The 23,448-nt window shown below is 45.1% G+C and overlaps 1 protein-coding gene across 1 annotated transcript in view; it reads left to right on the top strand.

The window, feature by feature from the left end:
• Positions 1 to 23,153, top strand: part of LOC115166694 (CD82 antigen) — a 52,145-nt gene extending 28,992 nt beyond the window's left edge. Inside the window, exons 4-9 of the mRNA XM_029720405.1 lie at positions 3,323 to 3,447; positions 10,052 to 10,126; positions 16,268 to 16,366; positions 19,122 to 19,298; positions 20,200 to 20,283; positions 21,137 to 23,153. Of these exons, the coding sequence (XP_029576265.1) occupies positions 3,323 to 3,447; positions 10,052 to 10,126; positions 16,268 to 16,366; positions 19,122 to 19,298; positions 20,200 to 20,283; positions 21,137 to 21,214 (638 nt within the window). The 3' untranslated portion in view covers positions 21,215 to 23,153. The remainder of the gene's footprint in view (positions 1 to 3,322; positions 3,448 to 10,051; positions 10,127 to 16,267; positions 16,367 to 19,121; positions 19,299 to 20,199; positions 20,284 to 21,136) is intronic.
• The last annotated feature ends 295 nt before the right edge of the window (positions 23,154 to 23,448 follow it).

Here is a 23,448-nt window from a genome sequence, read left to right as displayed (position 1 = left end):
TATTTTATTGATTACTTCATTGGCAAAGTGAGCAAACTTAGGCAGGAAATGCCAACAACGAACAGTGAGCCATCGTATTCATGCATAAAAAAATGTAATAATAATGAAAGAAAAGCATTGCAAGTTGGAATTGTGTAAAGTTGGTGTGGGAGAGGTAGAAAAATTGTTATTGATCAATAATGACAAACCTCCTCGCATTGACGACTTAGATGGAAAGCTACTGAGGATGGTAACTGACTCTATAGCCACTCCTATCTGTCATATCTTCAATCTGAGCCTAGAGGAAAGTCTTTGTCCTCAGGCCTGGAGGGAAGCCACAGTCATCCCGCTACCCAAGAGCGGTAAAGCGGCCTTTACTGATTCTAACAGCAGACCTTACAGCTCTTAGCAAACTGTTGGGAAAAAAATGTCTTTGATCAAATACAATGCTATTTCTCTGTAAACAAATTAGCAACAGACTTTCAGCATGCTTATAGAGAAGGGCACTCAACATGTACTGCACTGACACAAATAACTGATGATTGGTTGAAAGACATTGATAATAAGAAGATTGTGGGAGCTGTATTGTTAGATTTCAGTGCAGCCTTTGATATTATTGACCATAGCTTGTTGTTGAAAAACATATGTGTTATGACTTTTCAACCTCAGCTCTGAATCCACGGTATGGCAATCTATCTAATAGAACTCAGGGGGAATTCTTTAGTGGAAGCTTCTCTAATGTCAAACATGTAAAGTGTGGTGTACCGCAGGGCAGCTCTCTAGGCCCTCTACTCTTTTCTATATGACACATATTGCCAGAGGTCTTGTCTCTAGTCTGAACGGTTATATAATATGACCCATATTACCAGAGGTCTTGTCTCTAGTCTAAACGGTTATATAATGTGACCCATATTACCAGAGGTCTTGTCTCTAGTCTGAATGGTTATATAATATGACCCATATTACCAGAGGTCTTGTCTCTAGTCTAAACGGTTATATAATATGACCCATATTACCAGAGGCAAGTTTTTTTTCTCTTTCTGCTGGGATTTGTGCGCATTTGATATAATTTCACAAAACCATGTCGCTGGCCGTTTTTAAACTAATCCCGGGTCGCTAATTATTGGTTTGATAACGAACCAAGTCATGTTCAGTCATGTTACCTAGCTAGCTAACAACCTGATGGGAGACTAAACTATATAGGCCTAATGGGAGACTAAACTATATAGGATTCATATAGACCTAATGGGAAACTAAACTATATAGGATTCATATAGACCTAATGGGAGACTAAACTATATAGGATTCATATAGACCTAATGGGAGACTAAACTATATAGGATTCATATAGACCTAATGGGAGACTAAACTATAAAATAAGTCAATCTCTTTCTTGGACTACTTAAATTATGTTTGGTGCCTAACGATTTAAAAGTTTGGAGGTGTGTGTGTGTGTGTGTGTGTGTGTGTCCGGGGGTTATTGCAGGGGTCCCAGGCCACTTCCTACACCCACAGTGGAGTCCTGAGGGGAGCGTTAACCTCACAGCACGTTCCTCAAAGTCAACACACTACAACACGTGACTGTTCTAGTCTAGTGGAGCCCTATAACCTAGCTATGATGATGACTTCCTGTAGGTCTTTAACCCTCTTCAGAAGCAGAGTAGCAGACCCATTCATTTAGCCGTTTTATTGGACTTGTTCCAACGGTAGAGGAACAGTAATGAGGAGAGGGATCTGTTCTCTAGCTGTTCCAACGTTAGAGGAACGGTAATGAGGAGAGGGATCTGTTCTCTAGCTGTTCCAACGTTAGAGGAACGGTAATGAGGAGAGGCATCTGTTCTCTAGCTGTTCCAACGTTAGAGGAACGGTAATGAGGAGAGGGATCTGTTCTCTAGCTGTTCCAACGTTAGAGGAACGGTAATGAGGAGAGGGATCTGTTCTCTAGCTGTTCCAACGTTAGAGGAACGGTAATGAGGAGAGGGATCTGTTCTCTAGCTGTTCCTCTCTGTCTGTGATGTGCTGCAGGGTCTGTCTCTATTAACCAGATACGTGTCTTGTTAAACTGCTTTTGCTGGGAAGGAGGGTTCCCAACCAGCGTTTTATATATTCCTTCAGTAATATTGCCACAGTCATCCCTCTTAGAATAATAAGAAGAAATCACACGCTAGAGTATAGCACTAACCAACCACAGCTATTTCATCACAGTATTAAATAGGATACTGTTTTCTTTGTGTTTTTACTCCACTTTGTCTCTGACTATGTACATTTGGCCGTGTTTCACATCTTGCATAAGCATTTCTTGCAAGTAAGTATTTCATTGTACTGTGACACTGCAATACGCTGACAGAAACACTTTGATTTGCATGGTGTGCCAGATGTTTCTGCCATTATAGTGAAAACCTCTGGGTATCTCAGGAGCTAGTCTCTGTCTCCAAGGAGGACGTCTCCTTAAACTAAAGGCTTTAGATGAGGTTGACTGTCCTTTCTCTCTCTGTCTCAGTGGTGGTTTCTGGGCTTTGCAGAGAGTTGGGCCTCCATGATGGCGCAGTGTTGGTTCCAGACCTCCGGAGTGATCCACAGAAACATACTTCTCTCTTTCCTTTGAAAGCCTCAGAATGTTTGGCAGTGCCACACACACACACACACACACACACACACACACACACACACACACACACACACACACACACACACTGAGAACAGTGTCCTCAGAGTAACATATATCATTCCTCCTCTTGCCAGATAATCTATGTCCCAAATTGCACCCTGTTCCCTATATAGTGCACAATATTTTAACTGTTTTTAGTGGACTTTTTGGTCAAAAGTAGTGCACTAAATAGGGAAAAGGGTGCCGTTTGAAATGCAGACCTAATCTCTCTCTGGCTCCAGTAGACTCTTTTTTTTTTTTTTAAATAGAAGCCAGAATTCCCAGAACTGTTTCCATGAACAGATATGTTGGTGTGAGGTCAGGTCCCCTTTTGGTTTTGTGGGAATGAGTTGCCTTAGAGGAAGATGTCTGTTATATTCTACTGTCTGTCTGTATCTATCAGACGTGAGGCAGAACATGGTGTCTGCTGTCACTGTGTAGTAGGTGTGCTAAAATGCTAGCCTGTGTATAGCCTACATCAGACTGCTTAAATACAAGCCTGCACAGTAGTCGATTGCTAAACTGCTAACCTATATGTGTTTACAGCAGATATGCTAACGAGTCTGCTTGTTCCCACCTCTACAGAGGAGTCCCCCATGGTGTACTGTAGGTATGCTAAAATGCTAGCCTATATATGCTTTTTACCATAGCAACGCTAATGTGCTAATCTGAGAGTGTGCTTGTTTCTCTCTACAGAAGAGTCCTCCACAGTGCTGAAGATAGCTTCCTACATCCTGATAGGTGTAGGTGGTCTCTCCATGTTGATGGGCTTCCTGGGTTGCCTGGGGGCTATCTACGAGATCCGCTGTCTGCTGGGCCTGGTGAGCACACACACACACACACACACACACACACACACACACACAGACACACAGACACACACGCGCACGCACACACACACAGATACACAGATACACACACACACACAGGCACACACACACGCACACAGACGCACAGAGACACACACACACACACACACAGAGACACACACAGAGACACACACAGAGACACACACAGAGACACACACAGAGACACACACAGAGACACACACAGAGACACACACAGAGACACACAGAGACACACACAGGCACACACAGACACACACAGACACACACAGACACACACAGACACACACAGACACACACAGACACAGACACACTGGACTGCCTGGTCTGACTCACAATCAGTGGTGCAAAGTCAAAACCATCTTAAAGAATTGCTGGCATCTCCAAAATCTACACTGAGCGTACAAAACATTAGGAACACCTGCTCTTTCCATGACATAGACTGACCAGGTGAATCCAGGTGAAAGCTATGATCCCTTATTGATGTCACTTGTTAAATCCACCTCAATCAGTGTAGATGAAGGGGAGGAGACAGGTTGAAGAATGATTTTTAAACCTTGAGACAATTGAGACATGAATTGTGTGTGTGTGTCTGCCATTCAGAGGGTGAATGGACAAGACAAAATATTTAAGTGCCTTTGAACGGGGTATGGTAGTAGGTGCCAAGCGCACCAGTTTGAGTGTGTCAAGAACTGCAACGTAGCTGGGTTTTTCACACTCAACAGTTTCCTGTGTGTATCAAGAATGGTCCACCAACCAAAGGACATCCAGCCAACTTGACACAACTGTGGGAAGCATTGGAGTCAACATGGACCAGCATCCCTGTGGAACGCTTTAGACACCTTGTAGAGTCCATGCCCCAACGAGTTGAGGCTGTTTCCCGAGGACAAAAAGGGGGTGCAACTCAATATAAGGAAGGTGTTCCTAATGTTTTGTCCACTCAGTGTATGCTAGTGTGAATGCATTACAAACTACTGCTACTGTACAGGGAGGAGTTGCACACAGAGCCCCGTGGCTGTTCCAGTGGATATTGGAGCAACACACAGCCCCGTGGCTGTTCCAGTGGATATTGTAGCAACGCAAAGCCCCGTGGCTGGTCCAGTGGATATTGTAGCAACACAAAGCCCCGTGGCTGTTCCAGTGGATATTGTAGCAACACAAAGCCCCGTGGCTGTTCCAGTGGATATTGTAGCAACACAAAGCCCCGTGGCTGTTCCAGTGGATATTGTAGCAACACAAAGCCCCGTGGCTGTTCCAGTGGAAATTGTAGCAACACAAAGCCCCGTGGCTGGTCAAGTGGATATTGTAGTAGAACAAAGCCCCATGGATGGTCCAGTGGATATTGTAGTAGAACAAAGCCCTGTGGCTGGTCCAGTGGATATTGTAGTAGAACAAAGCCCCGTGGCTGGTCCAGTGGATATTGTAGCAACACAAAGCCCCGTGGCTGGTCCAGTGGATATTGTAGCAACACAAAGCCCCGTGGCTGGTCCAGTGGATATTGTAGCAACACAAAGCCCTGTGGCTGGTCCAGTGGATATTGTAGCAACACAAAACCCCGTGGCTGTTCCAGTGGATATTGTAGCAACACAAAGCCCCGTGGCTGGTCCAGTGGATATTGTAGCAACACAAAGCCCCGTGGCTGGTCCAGTGGATATTGTAGCAACACAAAGCCCCGTGGCTGGTCCAGTGGATATTGTAGCAACGCAAAGCCCCGTGGCTGGTCCAGTGGATATTGTAGCAACGCAAAGCCCCGTGGCTGTTCCAGTGGATATTGTAGTAGCAACACAAAGCCCCGTGGCTGTTCCAGTGGATATTGTAGTAGCAACACAAAGCCCCATGGCTGGTCCAGTGGATATTGTAGCAACACAAAGCCCCGTGGCTGTTCCAGTGGATATTGTAGCAACACAAAGCCCCGTGGCTGTTCCAGTGGATATTGTAGTAGCAACACAAAGCCCCGTGGCTGTTCCAGTGGATATTGTAGCAACACAAAGCCCTGTGGCTGGTCCAGTGGATATTGTAGCAACACAAAGCCCCGTGGCTGGTCCAGTGGATATTGTAGCAACACAAAGCCCCCTGGCTGTTCCAGTGGATATTGTAGTAGCAACACAAAGCTCCGTGGCTGTTCCAGTGGATATTGTAGCAACACAAAGCCCCGTAGCTGTTCCAGTGGATATTGTAGTAGCAACACAAAGCCCCGTGGCTGTTCCAGTGGATATTGTAGCAACACAAAGCCCCGTGGCTGTTCCAGTGGATATTGTAGCAACACAAAGCCCCGTGGCTGTTCCAGTGGATATTGTAGCAACACAAAGCCCCGTGGCTGTTCCAGTGGATATTGTAGCAAAACAAAGCCCCGTGGCTGTTCCAGTGGATATTGTAGCAACACAAAGCCCCATGGCTGTTCCAGTGGATATTGTAGTAGAACAAAGCCCCGTGGCTGTTCCAGTGGATATTGTAGTAGAACAAAGCACCGTGGCTGTTCAAGTGTATATTGTAGCAACACAAAGCCCCGTGGCTGGTCCAGTGGATATTGTAGTAGAACAAAGCCCCGTGGCTGGTCCAGTGGATATTGTAGTAGAACAAAGCCCCGTGGCTGGTCCAGTGGATATTGTAGTAGAACAAAGCCCCGTGGCTGGTCCAGTGGATATTGTAGCAACACAAAGCCCCGTGGTTGGTCCAGTGGATATTGTAGCAACACAAAGCCCCGTGGCTGGTCCAGTGGATATTGTAGCAACACAAAACCCCGTGGCTGTTCCAGTGGATATTGTAGCAACACAAAGCCCCGTGGCTGTTCCAGTGGATATTGTAGTAGCAACACAAAGCCCCGTGGCTGTTCCAGTGGATATTGTAGTAGCAACACAAAGCCCCGTGGCTGTTCCAGTGGATATTGTAGTAGCAACACAAAGCCCCGTGGCTGTTCCAGTGGATATTGTAGTAGCAACACAAAGCCCCGTGGCTGGTCCAATGGATATTGTAGCAACGCAAAGCCCCGTGGCTGGTCCAGTGGATATTGTAGTAGAACAAAGCCCCGTGGCTGTTCCAGTGGATATTGTAGCAACACAAAGCCCCGTGGCTGTTCCAGTGGATATTGTAGCAACACAAAGCCCCGTGGCTGGTCCAGTGGATATTGTAGCAACACAAAGCCCCGTGGCTGGTCCAGTGGATATTGTAGCAACACAAAGCCCCGTGGCTGGTCCAGTGGATATTGTAGCAACACAAAGCCCTGTGGCTGGTCCAGTGGATATTGTAGCAACACAAAACCCCGTGGCTGTTCCAGTGGATATTGTAGCAACACAAAGCCCCGTGGCTGGTCCAGTGGATATTGTAGCAACACAAAGCCCCGTGGCTGGTCCAGTGGATATTGTAGCAACACAAAGCCCCGTGGCTGGTCCAGTGGATATTGTAGCAACGCAAAGCCCCGTGGCTGGTCCAGTGGATATTGTAGCAACACAAAGCCCCGTGGCTGTTCCAGTGGATATTGTAGTAGCAACACAAAGCCCCGTGGCTGTTCCAGTGGATATTGTAGTAGCAACACAAAGCCCCATGGCTGGTCCAGTGGATATTGTAGCAACACAAAGCCCCGTGGCTGTTCCAGTGGATATTGTAGCAACACAAAGCCCCGTGGCTGTTCCAGTGGATATTGTAGTAGCAACACAAAGCCCCGTGGCTGTTCCAGTGGATATTGTAGCAACACAAAGCCCTGTGGCTGGTCCAGTGGATATTGTAGCAACACAAAGCCCCCTGGCTGTTCCAGTGGATATTGTAGAAACACAAAGCCCCCTGGCTGTTCCAGTGGATATTGTAGTAGCAACACAAAGCTCCGTGGCTGTTCCAGTGGATATTGTAGCAACACAAAGCCCCGTAGCTGTTCCAGTGGATATTGTAGTAGCAACACAAAGCCCCGTGGCTGTTCCAGTGGATATTGTAGCAACACAAAGCCCCGTGGCTGTTCCAGTGGATATTGTAGCAACACAAAGCCCCGTGGCTGGTCCAGTGGATATTGTAGCAACACAAAGCCCCGTGGCTGGTCCAGTGGATATTGTAGCAACGCAAAGCCCCGTGGCTGGTCCAGTGGATATTGTAGCAACACAAAGCCCCGTGGCTGTTCCAGTGGATATTGTAGCAACACAAAGCCCCGTGGCTGTTCCAGTGGATATTGTAGTAGCAACACAAAGCCCCGTGGCTGTTCCAGTGGATATTGTAGCAACACAAAGCCCCGTGGCTGTTCCAGTGGATATTGTAGCAACACAAAGCCCCGTGGCTGTTCCAGTGGATATTGTAGCAACACAAAGCCCCGTGGCTGTTCCAGTGGATATTGTAGTAGCAACACAAAGCCCCGTGGCTGTTCCAGTGGATATTGTAGCAACACAAAGCCCTGTGGCTGGTCCAGTGGATATTGTAGCAACACAAAGCCCCGTGGCTGGTCCAGTGGATATTGTAGCAACACAAAGCCCCCTGGCTGTTCCAGTGGATATTGTAGTAGCAACACAAAGCTCCGTGGCTGTTCCAGTGGATATTGTAGCAACACAAAGCCCCGTAGCTGTTCCAGTGGATATTGTAGTAGCAACACAAAGCCCCGTGGCTGTTCCAGTGGATATTGTAGTAGCAACACAAAGCCCCGTGGCTGTTCCAGTGGATATTGTAGCAACACAAAGCCCCGTGGCTGTTCCAGTGGATATTGTAGCAACACAAAGCCCCGTGGCTGTTCCAGTGGATATTGTAGCAACACAAAGCCCCGTGGCTGTTCCAGTGGATATTGTAGCAACACAAAGCCCCGTGGCTGTCCCAGTGGATATTGTAGTAGAACAAAGCCCCGTGGCTGTTCCAGTGGATATTGTAGTAGAACAAAGCACCGTGGCTGTTCAAGTGGATATTGTAGCAACACAAAGCCCTGTGGCTGGTCCATGTGGATATTGTAGTAGAACAAAGCCCCGTGGCTGTTCCAGTGGATATTGTAGCAACACACAGCCCCATGGCTGGTCCAGTGGATATTGTAGCAACACAAAGCCCCGTGGCTGTTCCAGTGGATATTGTAGTAGCAACACAAAGCCCCGTGGCTGTTCCAGTGGATATTGTAGTAGCAACACAAAGCCCCGTGGCTGGTCCAGTGGATATTGTAGTAGCAACACAAAGCCCCGTGGCTGGTCCAGTGGATATTGTAGTAGCAACACAAAGCCCCGTGGCTGGTCCAGTGGATATTGTAGCAACACAAAGCCCCGTGGCTGTTCCAGTAGATATTGTAGCAGAACAAAGCCTCGTGGCTGTTCCAGTGGATATTGTAGCAACACAAAGCCCCGTGACTGTTCCAGTGGATATTGTAGTAGCAACACAAAGCCCCGTGGCTGGTCCAGTGGATATTGTAGCAACACAAAGCCCCATGGCTGTTCCAGTGGATATTGTAGTAGCAACACAAAGCCCCATGGCTGTTCCAGTGGATATTGTAGCAACACAAAGCCCCGTGGCTGTTCCAGTGGATATTGTAGTAGCAACACAAAGCCCTGTGGCTGTTCCAGTGGATATTGTAGCAACACAAAGCCCCGTGGCTGGTCCAGTGGATATTGTAGCAACGCAAAGCCCCGTGGCTGGTCCAGTGGATATTGTAGCAACGCAAAGCCCCGTGGCTGGTCCAGTGGATATTGTAGCAACGCAAAGCCCCGTGGCTGTTCCAGTGGATATTGTAGCAACGCAAAGCCCCGTGGATGGTCCAGTGGATATTGTAGCAACGCAAAGCCCCGTGGCTGGTCCAGTGGATATTGTAGCAACGCAAAGCCCCGTGGCTGGTCCAGTGGATATTGTAGTAGCAACGCAAAGCCCCGTGGCTGGTCCAGTGGATATTGTAGTAGCAACGCAAAGCCCCGTGGCTGGTCCAGTGGATATTGTAGCAACACAAAGCCCCGTGGCTGGTCCAGTGGATATTGTAGTAGCAACACAAAGCCCCGTGGCTGGTCCAGTGGATATTGTAGTAGCAACACAAAGCCCCGTGGCTGGTCCAGTGGATATTGTAGTAGCAACACAAAGCCCCGTGGCTGGTCCAGTGGATATTGTAGTAGAACAAAGCCCCGTGGCTGGTCCAGTGGATATTGTAGTAGAACAAAGCCCCGTGGCTGGTCCAGTGGATATTGTAGTAGAACAAAGCCCCGTGGCTGGTCCAGTGGATATTGTAGTAGAACAAAGCCCCGTGGCTGGTCCAGTGGATATTGTAGCAATGCAAAGCCCCGTGGCTGTTCCAGTGGATATTGTAGCAACACAAAGCCCCATGGCTGGTCCAGTGGATATTGTAGCAACACAAAGCCCCGTGGCTGGTCCAGTGGATATTGTAGCAACATCAGATCCTCTCTCCAGGGTTACTACTGTAGTTTTTGTTTGGAAGTTCACATCCTAGTCAATTATTTACATACATAGTTGAATACATAATGCATTTCTATTTGAAGGCAAGTGGGTATTGATGTCAGAATGATGCTGCAGGTGAGGATGTCTGGTATGTGGGTTGGGGATTGGGTGAATGTGTTTATGCGTTGTTATGATGGACTGTTGCCACGGTGATGTCATCTCATATATCCCATGATCCTCTCTTCCTCCCCAGTACTTCACCTGCCTGCTGCTGATTCTGATTGGTCAGGTGGCAGCCGGTGTACTCATCTACTTCCAGAAGGACCTGGTGAGTGATGTCACTTCCTGTTTACACCTGTTGTTGGTCGCGTTCAGGAAAGAGAAACTTACTGAATGTAGCTGATAGAAATACTATGTATAGCTTTACCATTCTTACTCTACATGTCAGAAAAGTACGTCATTTTATTTTGTCACTTAGCAGACGCTCTTATCCAGAATGACTTACAGGAGCAATTAGCGTCAAGTGCCTTGCTCAAGTGTTTCACCTAGTCAGCTCGGGGATTCGAACCAACGACCTTTTGGTTACTGGCCCAAACCTGTTAACGGCCGCCGCTCTTAACCACTAGACTACCTGCCGACGTCTGTTCTACACGGTATATGTGTACCTGAACATTCCAGGATGTTGAACCAGCCTGAACACAACCTGTTCTGTAGAAAATGACTCACTACACCCTTGACTACACCTTGTTTTGAGACTGATTACACCTTTTTTACTTTCAGTCAGAACACGCTACCAAAAGCTGTATTTATCCATTCTATAGGACCAGAACAACATATACATGCTATAGGACCAGAACAACATATACATGCTATAGGACCAGAACAACATATACATTCTATAGGACAAGAACAACACATACATTCTACTGGACCAGAACAACATATACATTCTATAGGACCAGAACAACATATACATTCTACTGGACCAGAACAACATATACATTCTACTGGACCAGAACAACATACATTCTACTGGACCAGAACAACATATACATTCTACTGGACCAGAACAACATATACATTCTACTGGACCAGAACAACATATACATTCTATAGGACCAGAACAACATATACATTCTACTGGACCAGAACAACATATACATTCTACTGGACCAGAACAACATATACATTCTACTGGACCAGAACAACATATACATTCTACAGGACCAGAACACCATATACATTCTACTGGACCAGAACAACATATACATTCTACTGGACCAGAACAACATATACATTCTACTGGACCAGAACAACATATACATTCTACTGGACCAGAACAACATATACATTCTATAGGACCAGAACAACATATACATTCTACTGGACCAGAACAACATATACATTCTACTGGACCAGAACAACATACATTCTACTGGACCAGAACAACATATACATTCTACAGGACCAGAACACCATATACATTCTACTGGACCAGAACACCATATACATTCTACTGGACCAGAACAACATATACATTCTACTGGACCAGAACCACATATACATTCTACTGGACCAGAACCACATATACATTCTACAGGACCAGAACACCATATACATTCTACAGGACCAGAACACCATATACATTCTACAGGACCAGAACACCATATACATTCTACTGGACCAGAACAACATATACATTCTACTGGACCAGAACAACATATACATTCTACTGGACCAGAACAACATATCCATGTAGAATAATAGTGAAGACATCAACATGAAATAACACATATGGAATCATGTAGTAACCAAAAAAGTGTTAAAGAAATCAAAATATATTTATATTTGAGATTCTTCAAAGTAGCCACCCTTTGCCTTGATGACAGCTTTGCACACTCCTTGAACGAGTAGGTGTGTCCCAACTTTTGACTGGTGCTGTACATTCTACATGACTGGTGCTGTACATTCTACATGACTGGTGCTGTGCATTCTACATGACTGTGTTGGAGCACATCTTCCAAGAAAAGACAGTGATTTCCATGGAATGAAAAGTATTCCCAGCGTCTCTGGGACTTTGTATGTGTGGGTTGTCAATAACAGTGTAAAGAATTTCCCCCTGTTGGTTTCATTTAGCTAAGATGAGTTTCTGATAATAAAAAAACCCTGACAAGCCCAAAGAGAGGCTGTTTCCCATATGTCACTATATTCCTTATCCCTATGGGCCCTGATCAAAAGAAATGAACAGGGGGCCATTCCTTATCCCTATGGGCCCTGATCAAAAGAAATGGACAGGGGGCCATTTGGGACATATCCGGTGTCATGTCAAGCCGATTGAGCAGTGTTTTGGTATCTCAGTGCCAACCGTTGTTCATTATGAAAAGTGCAGGGCACTAGTGTAGTGGTGGTTATTGTTGTTTAGGAGGCCTTGGCCCCAGGAGGACCAGAGGAAAGCCTGGCCAGGTGTGTGTCTGTCAGTGAGGGGCAGTAAACATGGGGGTCAAAGAGAGAGAGAGAGAAAGGTGTTGTCTGTCAGTGAGGAGAGGAGAGAGAGGGAGAGAGAGAGAGAGACGTCTGTCAGTGGGGAGAGGGGTCAGAGAGAGGTGTGTCTGTCAGTGAGGAGAGGGGTCAGAGAGAGAGAGATGGGTCAGAGAGAGGGTGACTGCTGCTGGTAGGAACACACGCACACTAGCTGGAGAGATGTGTAAACACAGATGTGGATAATTGGAGAAACATGCACACACACACACACACACACACACACACACACACACACACACACACACACACACACACACACACTGTCTGTTTCTCCCAGAGGACCTGAAGGGAACCATCTGACTAGGAAATGCCGTAAAGCTGGAATCCACCTCTCAGACCCAAATATTGAGTGAGTCCCAAATGGCACCTTATTCCCTCTATAGTGCACTACTTAGGGAGGAGGGTGCCATTTGGGACAGTCATATCCCTGATGTATCCCTGAAGTAGTGCACTATATAGGGAAGAGGGTGCCATTTGGGACAGCCATATCCCTGATGTATCCCTGCTGCTTCCTGCTTTTTGAATCTGAAATAGAACCGTCGTTGGAAGTCTGGATCCAACATGTATTATTTTATTTATTTCACCTTTATTTAACCAGGTAGGCCAGTAGGGAACAAGTCCTTTATTTAACCAGGTAGGCCAGCAGGGAACAAGTTCTCATTTACAACTGAGACCTGGCCAGGAATAAAGCAAAGCAGTGCGACAAAAACAACAACACAGAGTTACACATGGAATAAACAAACATGCAGTCAATAATACAGTAGAACAATCTATATACAGTGTTTGCAAATAAAGTAAGATTAGGGAGGTAAGGCAATAAATAGGCCGTAGTGGTGAAATAATTACAATTTAGCAATTAAACACTGGAGTGATAGATGTGCAGAAGATGAATGTGCAAGTAGAGATACTGGGGTGCAAAGGAGCAAAAAATAATATGGGGATGAGGTAGTTGGATGGGCTATTTACAGATGGGCTATGTACAGGTGCAGTGATCTGTGAGCTGCTCTGACAGCTGATGCTTAAAGTTAGTGAGGGAGATATGCGTCTCCAGCTTCAGTAATTTTTTTGCAATTCGTCAATTTTTCAACATTAGCCAGCGGCAGCAGCCTCTCTGCCAAGTGGACTTTCAAGACTGTACATGTTGCTTCAGTACTTTAAACAATATCACATTTCTCAGTAATACTCTGTTCACTGTAACTAAGCATTTCAACACAACAGACATGTCCAAATCATGTAGCTAACCACGTCTTGGCCTGTCGCTGGGGCCTGTCGCTGGGGCCTGTCGCTGGGGCCTGTCGCTGGGGCCTGGCCCTGTCGCTGGGGCCTGTCGCTGGGGCCTGTCGCTGGGGCCTGTCGCTGGGGCCTGTCGCTGGGGCCTGTCGCTGGGGCCTGTCGCTGGGGCCTGTCGCTGGGGCCTGTCGCTGGGGCCTGTCGCTGGGGCCTGTCGCTGGGGCCTGTCGCTGGGGCCTGTCGCTGGGGCCTGTCGCTGGGGCCTGTGTCGCTGGGGCCTGTCGCTGGGGCCTGATACTTTTGCTAGAGTCTCCCCACAGAAGGACATGCCAGCGCTCTTTCTCAATTTCTTTCCGTCGATTCCTCCCTTCCGCTCTCCTCATTTCCTTCTCAAAACGCATTGGACAATGAGGTCAGAAGGGAGGGACCTTGAACCTTCTCCTCCAATACGGTTGAGAAGGAGGTGAGCATGTAGGAAGTGAGGAGGTGGGAAGCGAGGAAAGGCTCATTGAGAGAGCCCATGTCTCACCATAGGAAGACATGCCAGGTCTCCCTTCTGACCTCAGTGGGACTTCCTGGTTCAATAAATGTTCAAAACAAAACGTGTTTCAACAACCATCGAACGTGAACTTCCTGTGGTTCTGCTCTTTAACGACACGCACCTGAAAAGTTTTTAGGGTGGCAGAAAAAACTCGATCCCAAATGGAGCCCTATTCCCTATATAGTGGTACTACTATAGACCAGAGTCCTATTCCCTATATAGTGGTACTACTATAGACCAGAGCCCTATTCCCTATATAGTGTACTACTATAGACCAGAGCCCTATTCCCTATATAGTGGTACTACTATAGACCAGAGTCCTATTCCCTATATAGTGGTACTACTATAGACCAGAGCCCTATTCCCTATATAGTGGTACTACTATAGACCAGAGCCCTATTCCCTATATAGTGGTACTACTATAGACCAGAGCCCTATTCCCTATATAGTGGTACTACTATAGACCAGAGCCCTATTCCCTATATAGTGGTACTACTATAGACCAGAGCCCTATTCCCTATATAGTGGTACTACTATAGACCAGAGCCCTATTCCCTATATAGTGGTACTACTATAGACCAGAGCCCTATTCCCTATATAGTGGTACTACTATAGACCAGAGTCCTATTCCCTATATAGTGGTACTACTATAGACCAGAGCCCTATTCCCTATATAGTGGTACTACTATAGACCAGAGCCCTATTCCCTATATAGTGGTACTACTATAGACCAGAGCCCTGTTCCCTATATAGTGGTACTACTATAGACCAGAGCCCTATTCCCTATATAGTGGTACTACTATAGACCAGAGCCCTATTCCCTATATAGTGGTACTACTATAGACCAGAGCCCTATTCCCTATATAGTGGTACTACTATAGACCAGAGCCCTATTCCCTATATAGTGCACTACTATAGACCAGAGTCCTATTCCCTATATAGTGGTACTACTATAGACCAGAGCCCTATTCCCTATATAGTGTACTACTATAGACCAGAGCCCTATTCCCTATATAGTGGTACTACTATAGACCAGAGCCCTATTCCCTATATAGTGGTACTACTATAGACCAGAGCCCTATTCCCTATATAGTGGTACTACTATAGACCAGAGCCCTATTCCCTATATAGTGTACTACTATAGACCAGAGCCCTATTCCCTATATAGTGGTACTACTATAGACCAGAGTCCTATTCCCTATATAGTGGTACTACTATAGACCAGGGCCCTATTCCCTATATAGTGGTACTACTATAGACCAGAGCCCTATTCCCTATATAGTGGTACTACTATAGACCAGAGCCCTATTCCCTATATAGTGGTACTACTATAGACCAGAGCCATATTCCCTATATAGTGGTACTACTATAGACCAGAGCCCTATTCCCTATATAGTGGTACTACCATAGACCAGAGCCCTATTCCCTATATAGTGCACTACTTTTGACTGGAGCCCTATTTCCTATATAGTGCACTACTTTTGACTGGAGCCCTATTCCCTATATAGTGCACTACTTTTGACTGGAGCCCTATTCCCTATATAGTGCACTACTTTTGACTGGAGCCCTATTCCCTATATAGTGCACTACTTTTGACTGGAGCCCTATTCCCTATATAGTGCACTACTTTTGACTGGAGCCCTATTCCCTATATAGTGCACTACTTTTGACTGGAGCCCTATGTACCTTTGTTAAAAGTAGTGCACTATAAAGGGAATAGGGTGCCATTTAGGAGAAAAAAAACAGCACTTTATATGACCTGTTTCAACAGAGGAGGAATGGGGAGGGGTCAGAGATGAGTGGGGGCCATAAGATCTACACATTACAAAACAATACTAGTTTTGAATGATCAGGGATTTTTCTCTCCAGGAATTTACTCAGATTTATTCAACTGATTTGTATCTCTAGTTCTGGGCATTGTATTTTCTCTCCAGGTTTTGTGTTTGTGTTTAGAAACTTTTTTAGAGTAGTTTAGAAACCATCACTGTCTGATTTGACTCATTGAATGACTGGTTTACTGACTGGTTTCCCCCCTTTTCTCTCTCTCTGTCTCTCTGTCTCTCTCTGTCTCTCTGTCTCTCTCTGTCTCTCTCTGTCTCTCTCTGTCTCTCTCTGTCTCTCTCTCTCTCTCTCTCTGTCTCTCTCTCTCTGTCTCAGCTAAATAAGGAGATGTCCGACATCGTGACCCAGATCCTAAGCAACTACCCTGGCAAGAACAGCACCACAGAGCAGGCCTGGGATTACATACAGAGGACGGTGAGTGGGGAGCACAGATCGAGGATCATCTTCCCTTAACTCTAACCATTTTGAACTAAGAGGGGGAAAGGGGTGTTATTTTGACTTGGAACGGAGGTCAATTCAACCAGTTCAAAAGTCAACACACCAGTCGACCAAAAGGAGATTTAACATTACCTGTAGTTTTACGGTAAAGTGGCAAGTGGTGTAAAATGTAATAAAATACAATGAATGTTGACCGTTCATTTGCATAGAATTGTCAGTTACCTGAAGTGAAGCAAACGGTCTGATGTAAGTAGTCTAGTGCTTGGTATAAAGCTCTCTGTACAGAAATTACACTGGTGTCATTTGACGCAGTCGTAAAATACATCTAAATGGATTGTTCAGTGAAGCCAAACCGTAGCTGTTAGAAATGTATTGTTAAGTGGAGCCAAACCGTAGCTGTTAGAAATGGATTGTTCAGTGGAGCCAAACCGTAGCTGTTAGAAATGGATTGTTCAGTGGAGCCAAACCGTAGCTGCTAGAAATGGATTGTTCAGTGGAGCCAAACCGTAGCTGCTAGAAATGGATTGTTCAGTGGAGCCAAACCGTAGCTGTTAGAAATGGATTGTTCAGTGAAGCCAAACCGTAGCTGTTAGAAATGGATTGTTCAGTGAAGCCAAACCGTAGCTGTTAGAAATGGATTGTTCAGTGGAGCCAAACCGTAGCTGTTAGAAATGGATTGTTCAGTGGAGCCAAACCGTAGCTGTTAGAAATGGATTGTTCAGTGGAGCCAAACCGTAGCTGTTAGAAATGGATTGTTCAGTGAAGCCAAACCGTAGCTGTTAGAAATGGATTGTTAAGTGGAGCCAAACCGTAGCTGTTAGAAATGGATTGTTCAGTGGAGCCAAACCGTAGCTGTTAGAAATGGATTGTTCAGTGGAGCCAAACCGTAGCTGTTAGAAATGGATTGTTAAGTGGAGCCAAACCGTAGCTGTTAGAAATGGATTGTTCAGTGGAGCCAAACCGTAGCTGTTAGAAATGGATTGTTAAGTGGAGCCAAACCGTAGCTGTTAGAAATGGATTGTTCAGTGGAGCCAAACCGTAGCTGTTAGAAATTGATTGTTCAGTGGAGCCAAACCGTAGCTGTTAGAAATGGATTGTTAAGTGGAGCCAAACCGTAGCTGTTAGAAATGGATTGTTAAGTGGAGCCAAACCGTAGCTGTTAGAAATGGATTGTTCAGTGGAGCCAAACCGTAGCTGTTAGAAATGGATTGTTAAGTGGAGCCAAACCGTAGCTGTTAGAAATGGATTGTTCAGTGGAGCCAAACCGTAGCTGTTAGAAATGGATTGTTCAGTGGAGCCAAACCGTAGCTGTTAGAAATGGATTGTTCAGTGGAGCCAAACCGTAGCTGTTAGAAATGGATTGTTAAGTGGAGCCAAACCGTAGCTGTTAGAAATGGATTGTTCAGTGGAGCCAAACCGTAGCTGTTAGAAATGGATTGTTCAGTGGAGCCAAACCGTAGCTGCTAGAAATGGATTGTTCAGTGGAGCCAAACCGTAGCTGCTAGAAATGGATTGTTCAGTGGAGCCAAACCGTAGCTGCTAGAAATGGATTGTTCAGTGGAGCCAAACCGTAGCTGTTAGAAATGGATTGTTCAGTGGAGCCAAACCGTAGCTGTTAGAAATGGATTGTTCAGTGGAGCCAAACCGTAGCTGTTAGAAATGGATTGTTAAGTGGAGCCAAACCGTAGCTGTTAGAAATGGATTGTTCAGTGGAGCCAAACCGTAGCTGTTAGAAATGGATTGTTCAGTGGAGCCAAACCGTAGCTGCTAGAAATGGATTGTTCAGTGGAGCCAAACCGTAGCTGCTAGAAATGGATTGTTCAGTGGAGCCAAACCGTAGCTGTTAGAAATGGATTGTTCAGTGGAGCCAAACCGTAGCTGTTAGAAATGGATTGTTCAGTGGAGCCAAACCGTAGCTGTTAGAAATGGATTGTTCAGTGGAGCCAAACCGTAGCTGTTAGAAATGGATTGTTCAGTGGAGCCAAACCGTAGCTGTTAGAAATGGATTGTTCAGTGGAGCCAAACCGTAGCTGTTAGAAATGGATTGTTCAGTGGAGCCAAACCGTAGCTGTTAGAAATGGATTGTTCAGTGGAGCCAAACCGTAGCTGTTAGAAATGGATTGTTCAGTGGAGCCAAACCGTAGCTGCTAGAAATGGATTGTTCAGTGGAGCCAAACCGTAGCTGTTAGAAATGGATTGACACGAAGGCCTTACGCCAAGCTCTTAAAGCTCCGTCCGTCTGGAAAAGTTATTTCAAACAAAGGAATTGGAGAATATTTCACCTCTCAGCTCCTTATAAACCCCTTCAGCAGCTTGAACATTTGTCCTAGTTCATTGTAAAGCAATACTTACAGTATAGGGTCGCTAGTCAGCGTTAATCTATCTGAAAACGACTGGACTTCTTGGGTTTCCCCTCCTTCCATTCTCTTTCTGGACATGTTTCCTCACTATTATTGTCAACCTTTTAATCACCATTGTTTTATCACCTTTATCTCTACCCCCCCTTCTCTCTCTCCTTCCTCCCCTCCCTCTCGTTCTCTCGCTCTCTCTCCCTCCTCCCTCTATCTCTAATCCCTCTCTACCTCTCTCTCCCCCCTCTCTACCTCTCTCTCGCTTTCTGTCTCTCTCTCTCATCTCTCTCGCTTTGTCTCTGTCTCCCCTTTCGCTCTCTCTCTCTCCCTCTCTCTCATCTTCTCTCTCCTTCCCTCCGTCCATCCCCCTCTCTCTCCAGATGGAGTGTTGTGGATGGAGTGGTCAAATGGACTGGCATGGTAATGCTGTCGTAGTGAACAGTTCCCAGCTGTTGTTCCCGTGTTCCTGCCAGAACGCGTCTCTGGTTGAGGGTGATTCCTCCTCTGACAGTGGTTTCTGTGAGGCACGGGCACTTCACTGGCCCGTCTACGACAGGGTAAGAACACTCCATATATTAATCACATTTCAAATCAAATGTATTTATAAAGCCCTTCTTACATCAGCTGATATCTCAAAGTGCTGTACAGAAACCCAGCCTAAAACCCCAAACAGCAAGCAATGCAGGTGTAGAAGCACGGTGGCTAGGAAAAACTCCCTAGAAAGGCAGGAATATAGGAAGAAACCTAGAGAGGAACCAGGCTATGAGGGGCGGACAGTCCTCTTCTGGCTGTGCCGGGTGGAGATTATAACAGCACATGGCCAAGATGTTCAAATGTTCATAGATGCCCAGCAGGGTCAGATAATAATAATCACAGTGGTTGTAGAGGGTGCAACAAGTCAGCACCTCAGGAGTAAATGTCAGTTGGCTTTTCATAGCCGATCATTCAGAGTATCTCTACCGCACCTGCTGTCTCTAGAGAGTTGAAAACAGCAGGTCTGGGACAGGTAGCACATCCGGTGAACAGATCCGGGTTCCACAGCCGCAGGCAGGACAGTTGAAACTGGAGCAGCAGCACGGCCAGGTGGACTGGGGACAGCAGGGAGTCATCAGGCCAGGTAGTCCTGAGGGAGAAAGAAAGAGAGAATTAGAGAGAGCATACTTAAATTCACACAGGACACCGGATAAGACAGGAGAAATACTCCAGATATATATTATATTAGTTGATTGATTGGTTGATTGATTAAGAGAACACTCCTACAGAGAGACTTCTCATAGTGCTTGTGCTACACATTTATCAGTACTCCACGTAAGTCTGTGTCAACTTCAAATGGCATTGAAATATGGTCACAGTGTTTGACTCCATAACTGAGTTACTTGCAACATGAACATCACTAAACACCACCATCATCTGTTAATATATTGGACTGTGTTTAATATACGTCTCTCTGTCTCTCAGGGCTGTAACTCCAGTGTAGAGAGCTGGCTGTTTGCCAACGTTGGAGTGATCCTGGGGGTCTGCCTGGGAGTGGCTGTCATCGAGGTAAAGAACGACATATACATTCTACTGGACCAGAACAACATATACATTCTATAGGACCAGAACAACACATACATTCTACTGGACCAGAACAACACATACATTCTACTGGACCAGAACAACATATACATTCTATAGGACCAGAACAACACATACATTCTACTGGACCAGAACAACACATACATTCTACTGGACCAGAACAACATATACATTCTATAGGACCAGAACAACATATGCATTCTACTGGACCAGAACAACACATACATTCTACTGGACCAGAACAACACATACATTCTACTGGACCAGAACAACACATACATTCTACTGGACCAGAACAACACATACATTCTACTGGACCAGAACAACACATACATTCTAAAGGACCAGAACAACATATACATTCTACTGGACCAGAACAAAACATACATTCTACTGGACCAGAACAACACATACATTCTACTGGACCAGAACAACACATACATTCTACTGGACCAGAACAACATATACATTCTTCATAATCTGTCAGGCAGGTCTCTCAGCCAGACAGATGTTTACCACGTCTGTCAGGCAGGTCTCTCAGCCAGACAGATGTTTACCACGTCTGTCAGGCAGGTCTCTCAGCCAGACAGATGTTTATCATTAAGAGGAATAAAAGCCTGTCAGAAACAGCTTCTGACCTCTTGACTTAATCCGCGTGACTTCCACGACAGCAGCTCTTGTTTTTCCTGTGTATGTAGACACGTCCTGCTACGGGAGCGTACACTGATCACAGCTACTGAGAGAACCCTCTTGAAAGGCTTTAGATGTAGTGATACTGTTACCCTGACCTCTAACCTCTAACCTCTGCTTTCTACAGCTCCTGGGTATGATCCTGTCCATAGGGCTGTGTAAGAGCATACACACTGAGGATTACACCAAAGTGCCAAAGTACTGAAGATGACGACAGGGGACGCTATGACACACACACACACACACACACACACACATGTTCTCTCTCTCCCTCCCTTTATTTGGAGAAACGCGTTCGGTGCAGATGTTTATTTGCTTTCATTTTTGTTTCATTTGTTTCGTTTTTGTTTTGTATTTTTTTTGGAGGCACTTGTGTCTTTTCTGTCAGTCCAGTTTCCATTGGAGCACTTTAGAGACTGTAGTTATGGATTAGAGAGGAAGACGGGACGAGAGCAGACCGGGTCACCGAGACAACAGAAAAGAGAGATGTGGAGAAAGAAGGACAGAGAAGGACAGAGAAGGACAGAGAAGGACAGAGAAGGACAGAGAAGGACAGAGAAGATGAGGATGTAGAAAGAGATGGAGGGTTGTCTCCTGTCCTCGACAGATGCAGTCTACCACATCCTTGACTTCTGGGGAAGATCAATTTTATCATCAGGAGTCAATCATGATCGTCATCGTTTGTCAGCTCTCGTAGGGTCCAATCCTAACTTCAGATATGCATGGGTAACTTTCATGTATTGAAAATGTCAAATATGAGATTTTCAATTGGAGAATTTAATTGGGAGAGTTGTGTTCACAGATCTCAAGTTATGTTAACGGTCATTATTGAGTTGACCTGACTAGAAGAGGAAGGGTTCGGGTTGTTGGACTCCTGGAAAATAAACTACATTGTTTTGAGTTGTTATGCATTTTTGTTTGTTATAGTACCTTGTATATAATTTAGTTTGGTATTTTTGTGAGCCTCTGAATCCATGTTTTTGTGAAGATGTGGTTTACTCCTTGTTTTTCAAAAGGTTTTTTCATTGCATGTTTTCTTTTTCATGTATTTCATTTTTTTTGGTGCAGTTTTAGATGTTTTTTTCTTGATAATTTTGTTTAAAATGATAGGAATAATGAGGTACTAAAGAGGACCAAGATTCTGCTACTTTAAAGTAGGGGGGGGGGGGCTTGGCCCGGAGGGGGGGGGTCCCCAACTGGTGTCCCGCGGGTGATTTTATTTACCGCCCCAAGTTTTCTGAGCTAGATATAAATAAATCAGCTCCAAGTGATTTTCATTTTGGAAATCTGTTCCATAGTATTCCCACGCATAATAGAGGGATATATGTGACTGTATACAAATCTAAACAAGCTTTGAAATGTTTAAGTTAAATAGTATATCTGTTTGGTCTTCTTGCTGTCAATTTTCAGTCTACAAATGATTTGTAATTATGTTCCTGCCCCTCCGCTCAAAAAACAAATCATCCCTCTGCTGAATCTAGTGGATCACTGCTTTTAAAGGGGCTGTGCTCCAATAATCCACCTCCCATATTGGCAAAGAAAGTCTCCGTTTACAATTGTCTTTTGATGACAAACAGAATACTTTGTTATGAATTTTATGTTGATTGTGGCATCTTGTCGGTTGTGAGTTACTCTGAAGCTTTTCATCTTTTTTGTGATGACGGCTTTCACGTAAATATCTCATTTTCCTTCAGAAGACAAACATACACGTTTAAGAAATGAACCATTTTGTATTAACAATTTTTTTTTTTTTTAATCGGGGTTATGTAACCATTTTCTGTGAGTGAAGAGCAAATTTAAATAGCAGAAGCTGGGTTCTGTTTTAGTTTTTTTTTAAGAGGAAAAACGTCCTTGTTGTTTTTGAGAAAAGATCCATTTTGGACCAGAAATTATTTTATGTACAGTAAATCATTCAGAATTAAATTCATGTATATTTTTTAACTTTGAATTAAGGTTTTTGTTTTATATTTAGGCTTTTCTTTTTGTTGTTGTCTGATTTTGATAAACCTTTCTTGACCTTCGAGTAATTTTTTTTTTACCCATAGGACTATTAATTTAGAACTTGATCAACTTCTGTCCGCTAGCTTGATCAGTTGAAGTATACTCACCCTATTGATTCTGTCAATAAACATTGAATAGACTGACTTATGTGTGTCTGTCGATTTTTGAGAGAATCAAATCTGAGAAACATGTAGCATGCTATTCACCCTGAGAAAGAGCATCTCCATGTGGTGGTCTCCAAAAGAAGTGGTGGTTCAGATATCGGTACAACTATCCAGTTAGAGAGAACCAGTAAGAGACGGGTACAATTCACAAGTTATCACCACACACACACACACACACACACCAGACTCACACACACACAGCAAACAGAAAGAGGAGACTAGTATAAGTCCTAGTGTTTTAATGGTTAAAAATGCACTGAACACCAGTCCAGAA

This window comes from Salmo trutta, chromosome 29 (genome assembly GCF_901001165.1).
Source record: "Salmo trutta chromosome 29, fSalTru1.1, whole genome shotgun sequence".
NCBI classification, from domain to species: domain Eukaryota; kingdom Metazoa; phylum Chordata; class Actinopteri; order Salmoniformes; family Salmonidae; genus Salmo; species Salmo trutta.
This window is presented reverse-complemented; position numbering and strand designations above follow the sequence as displayed.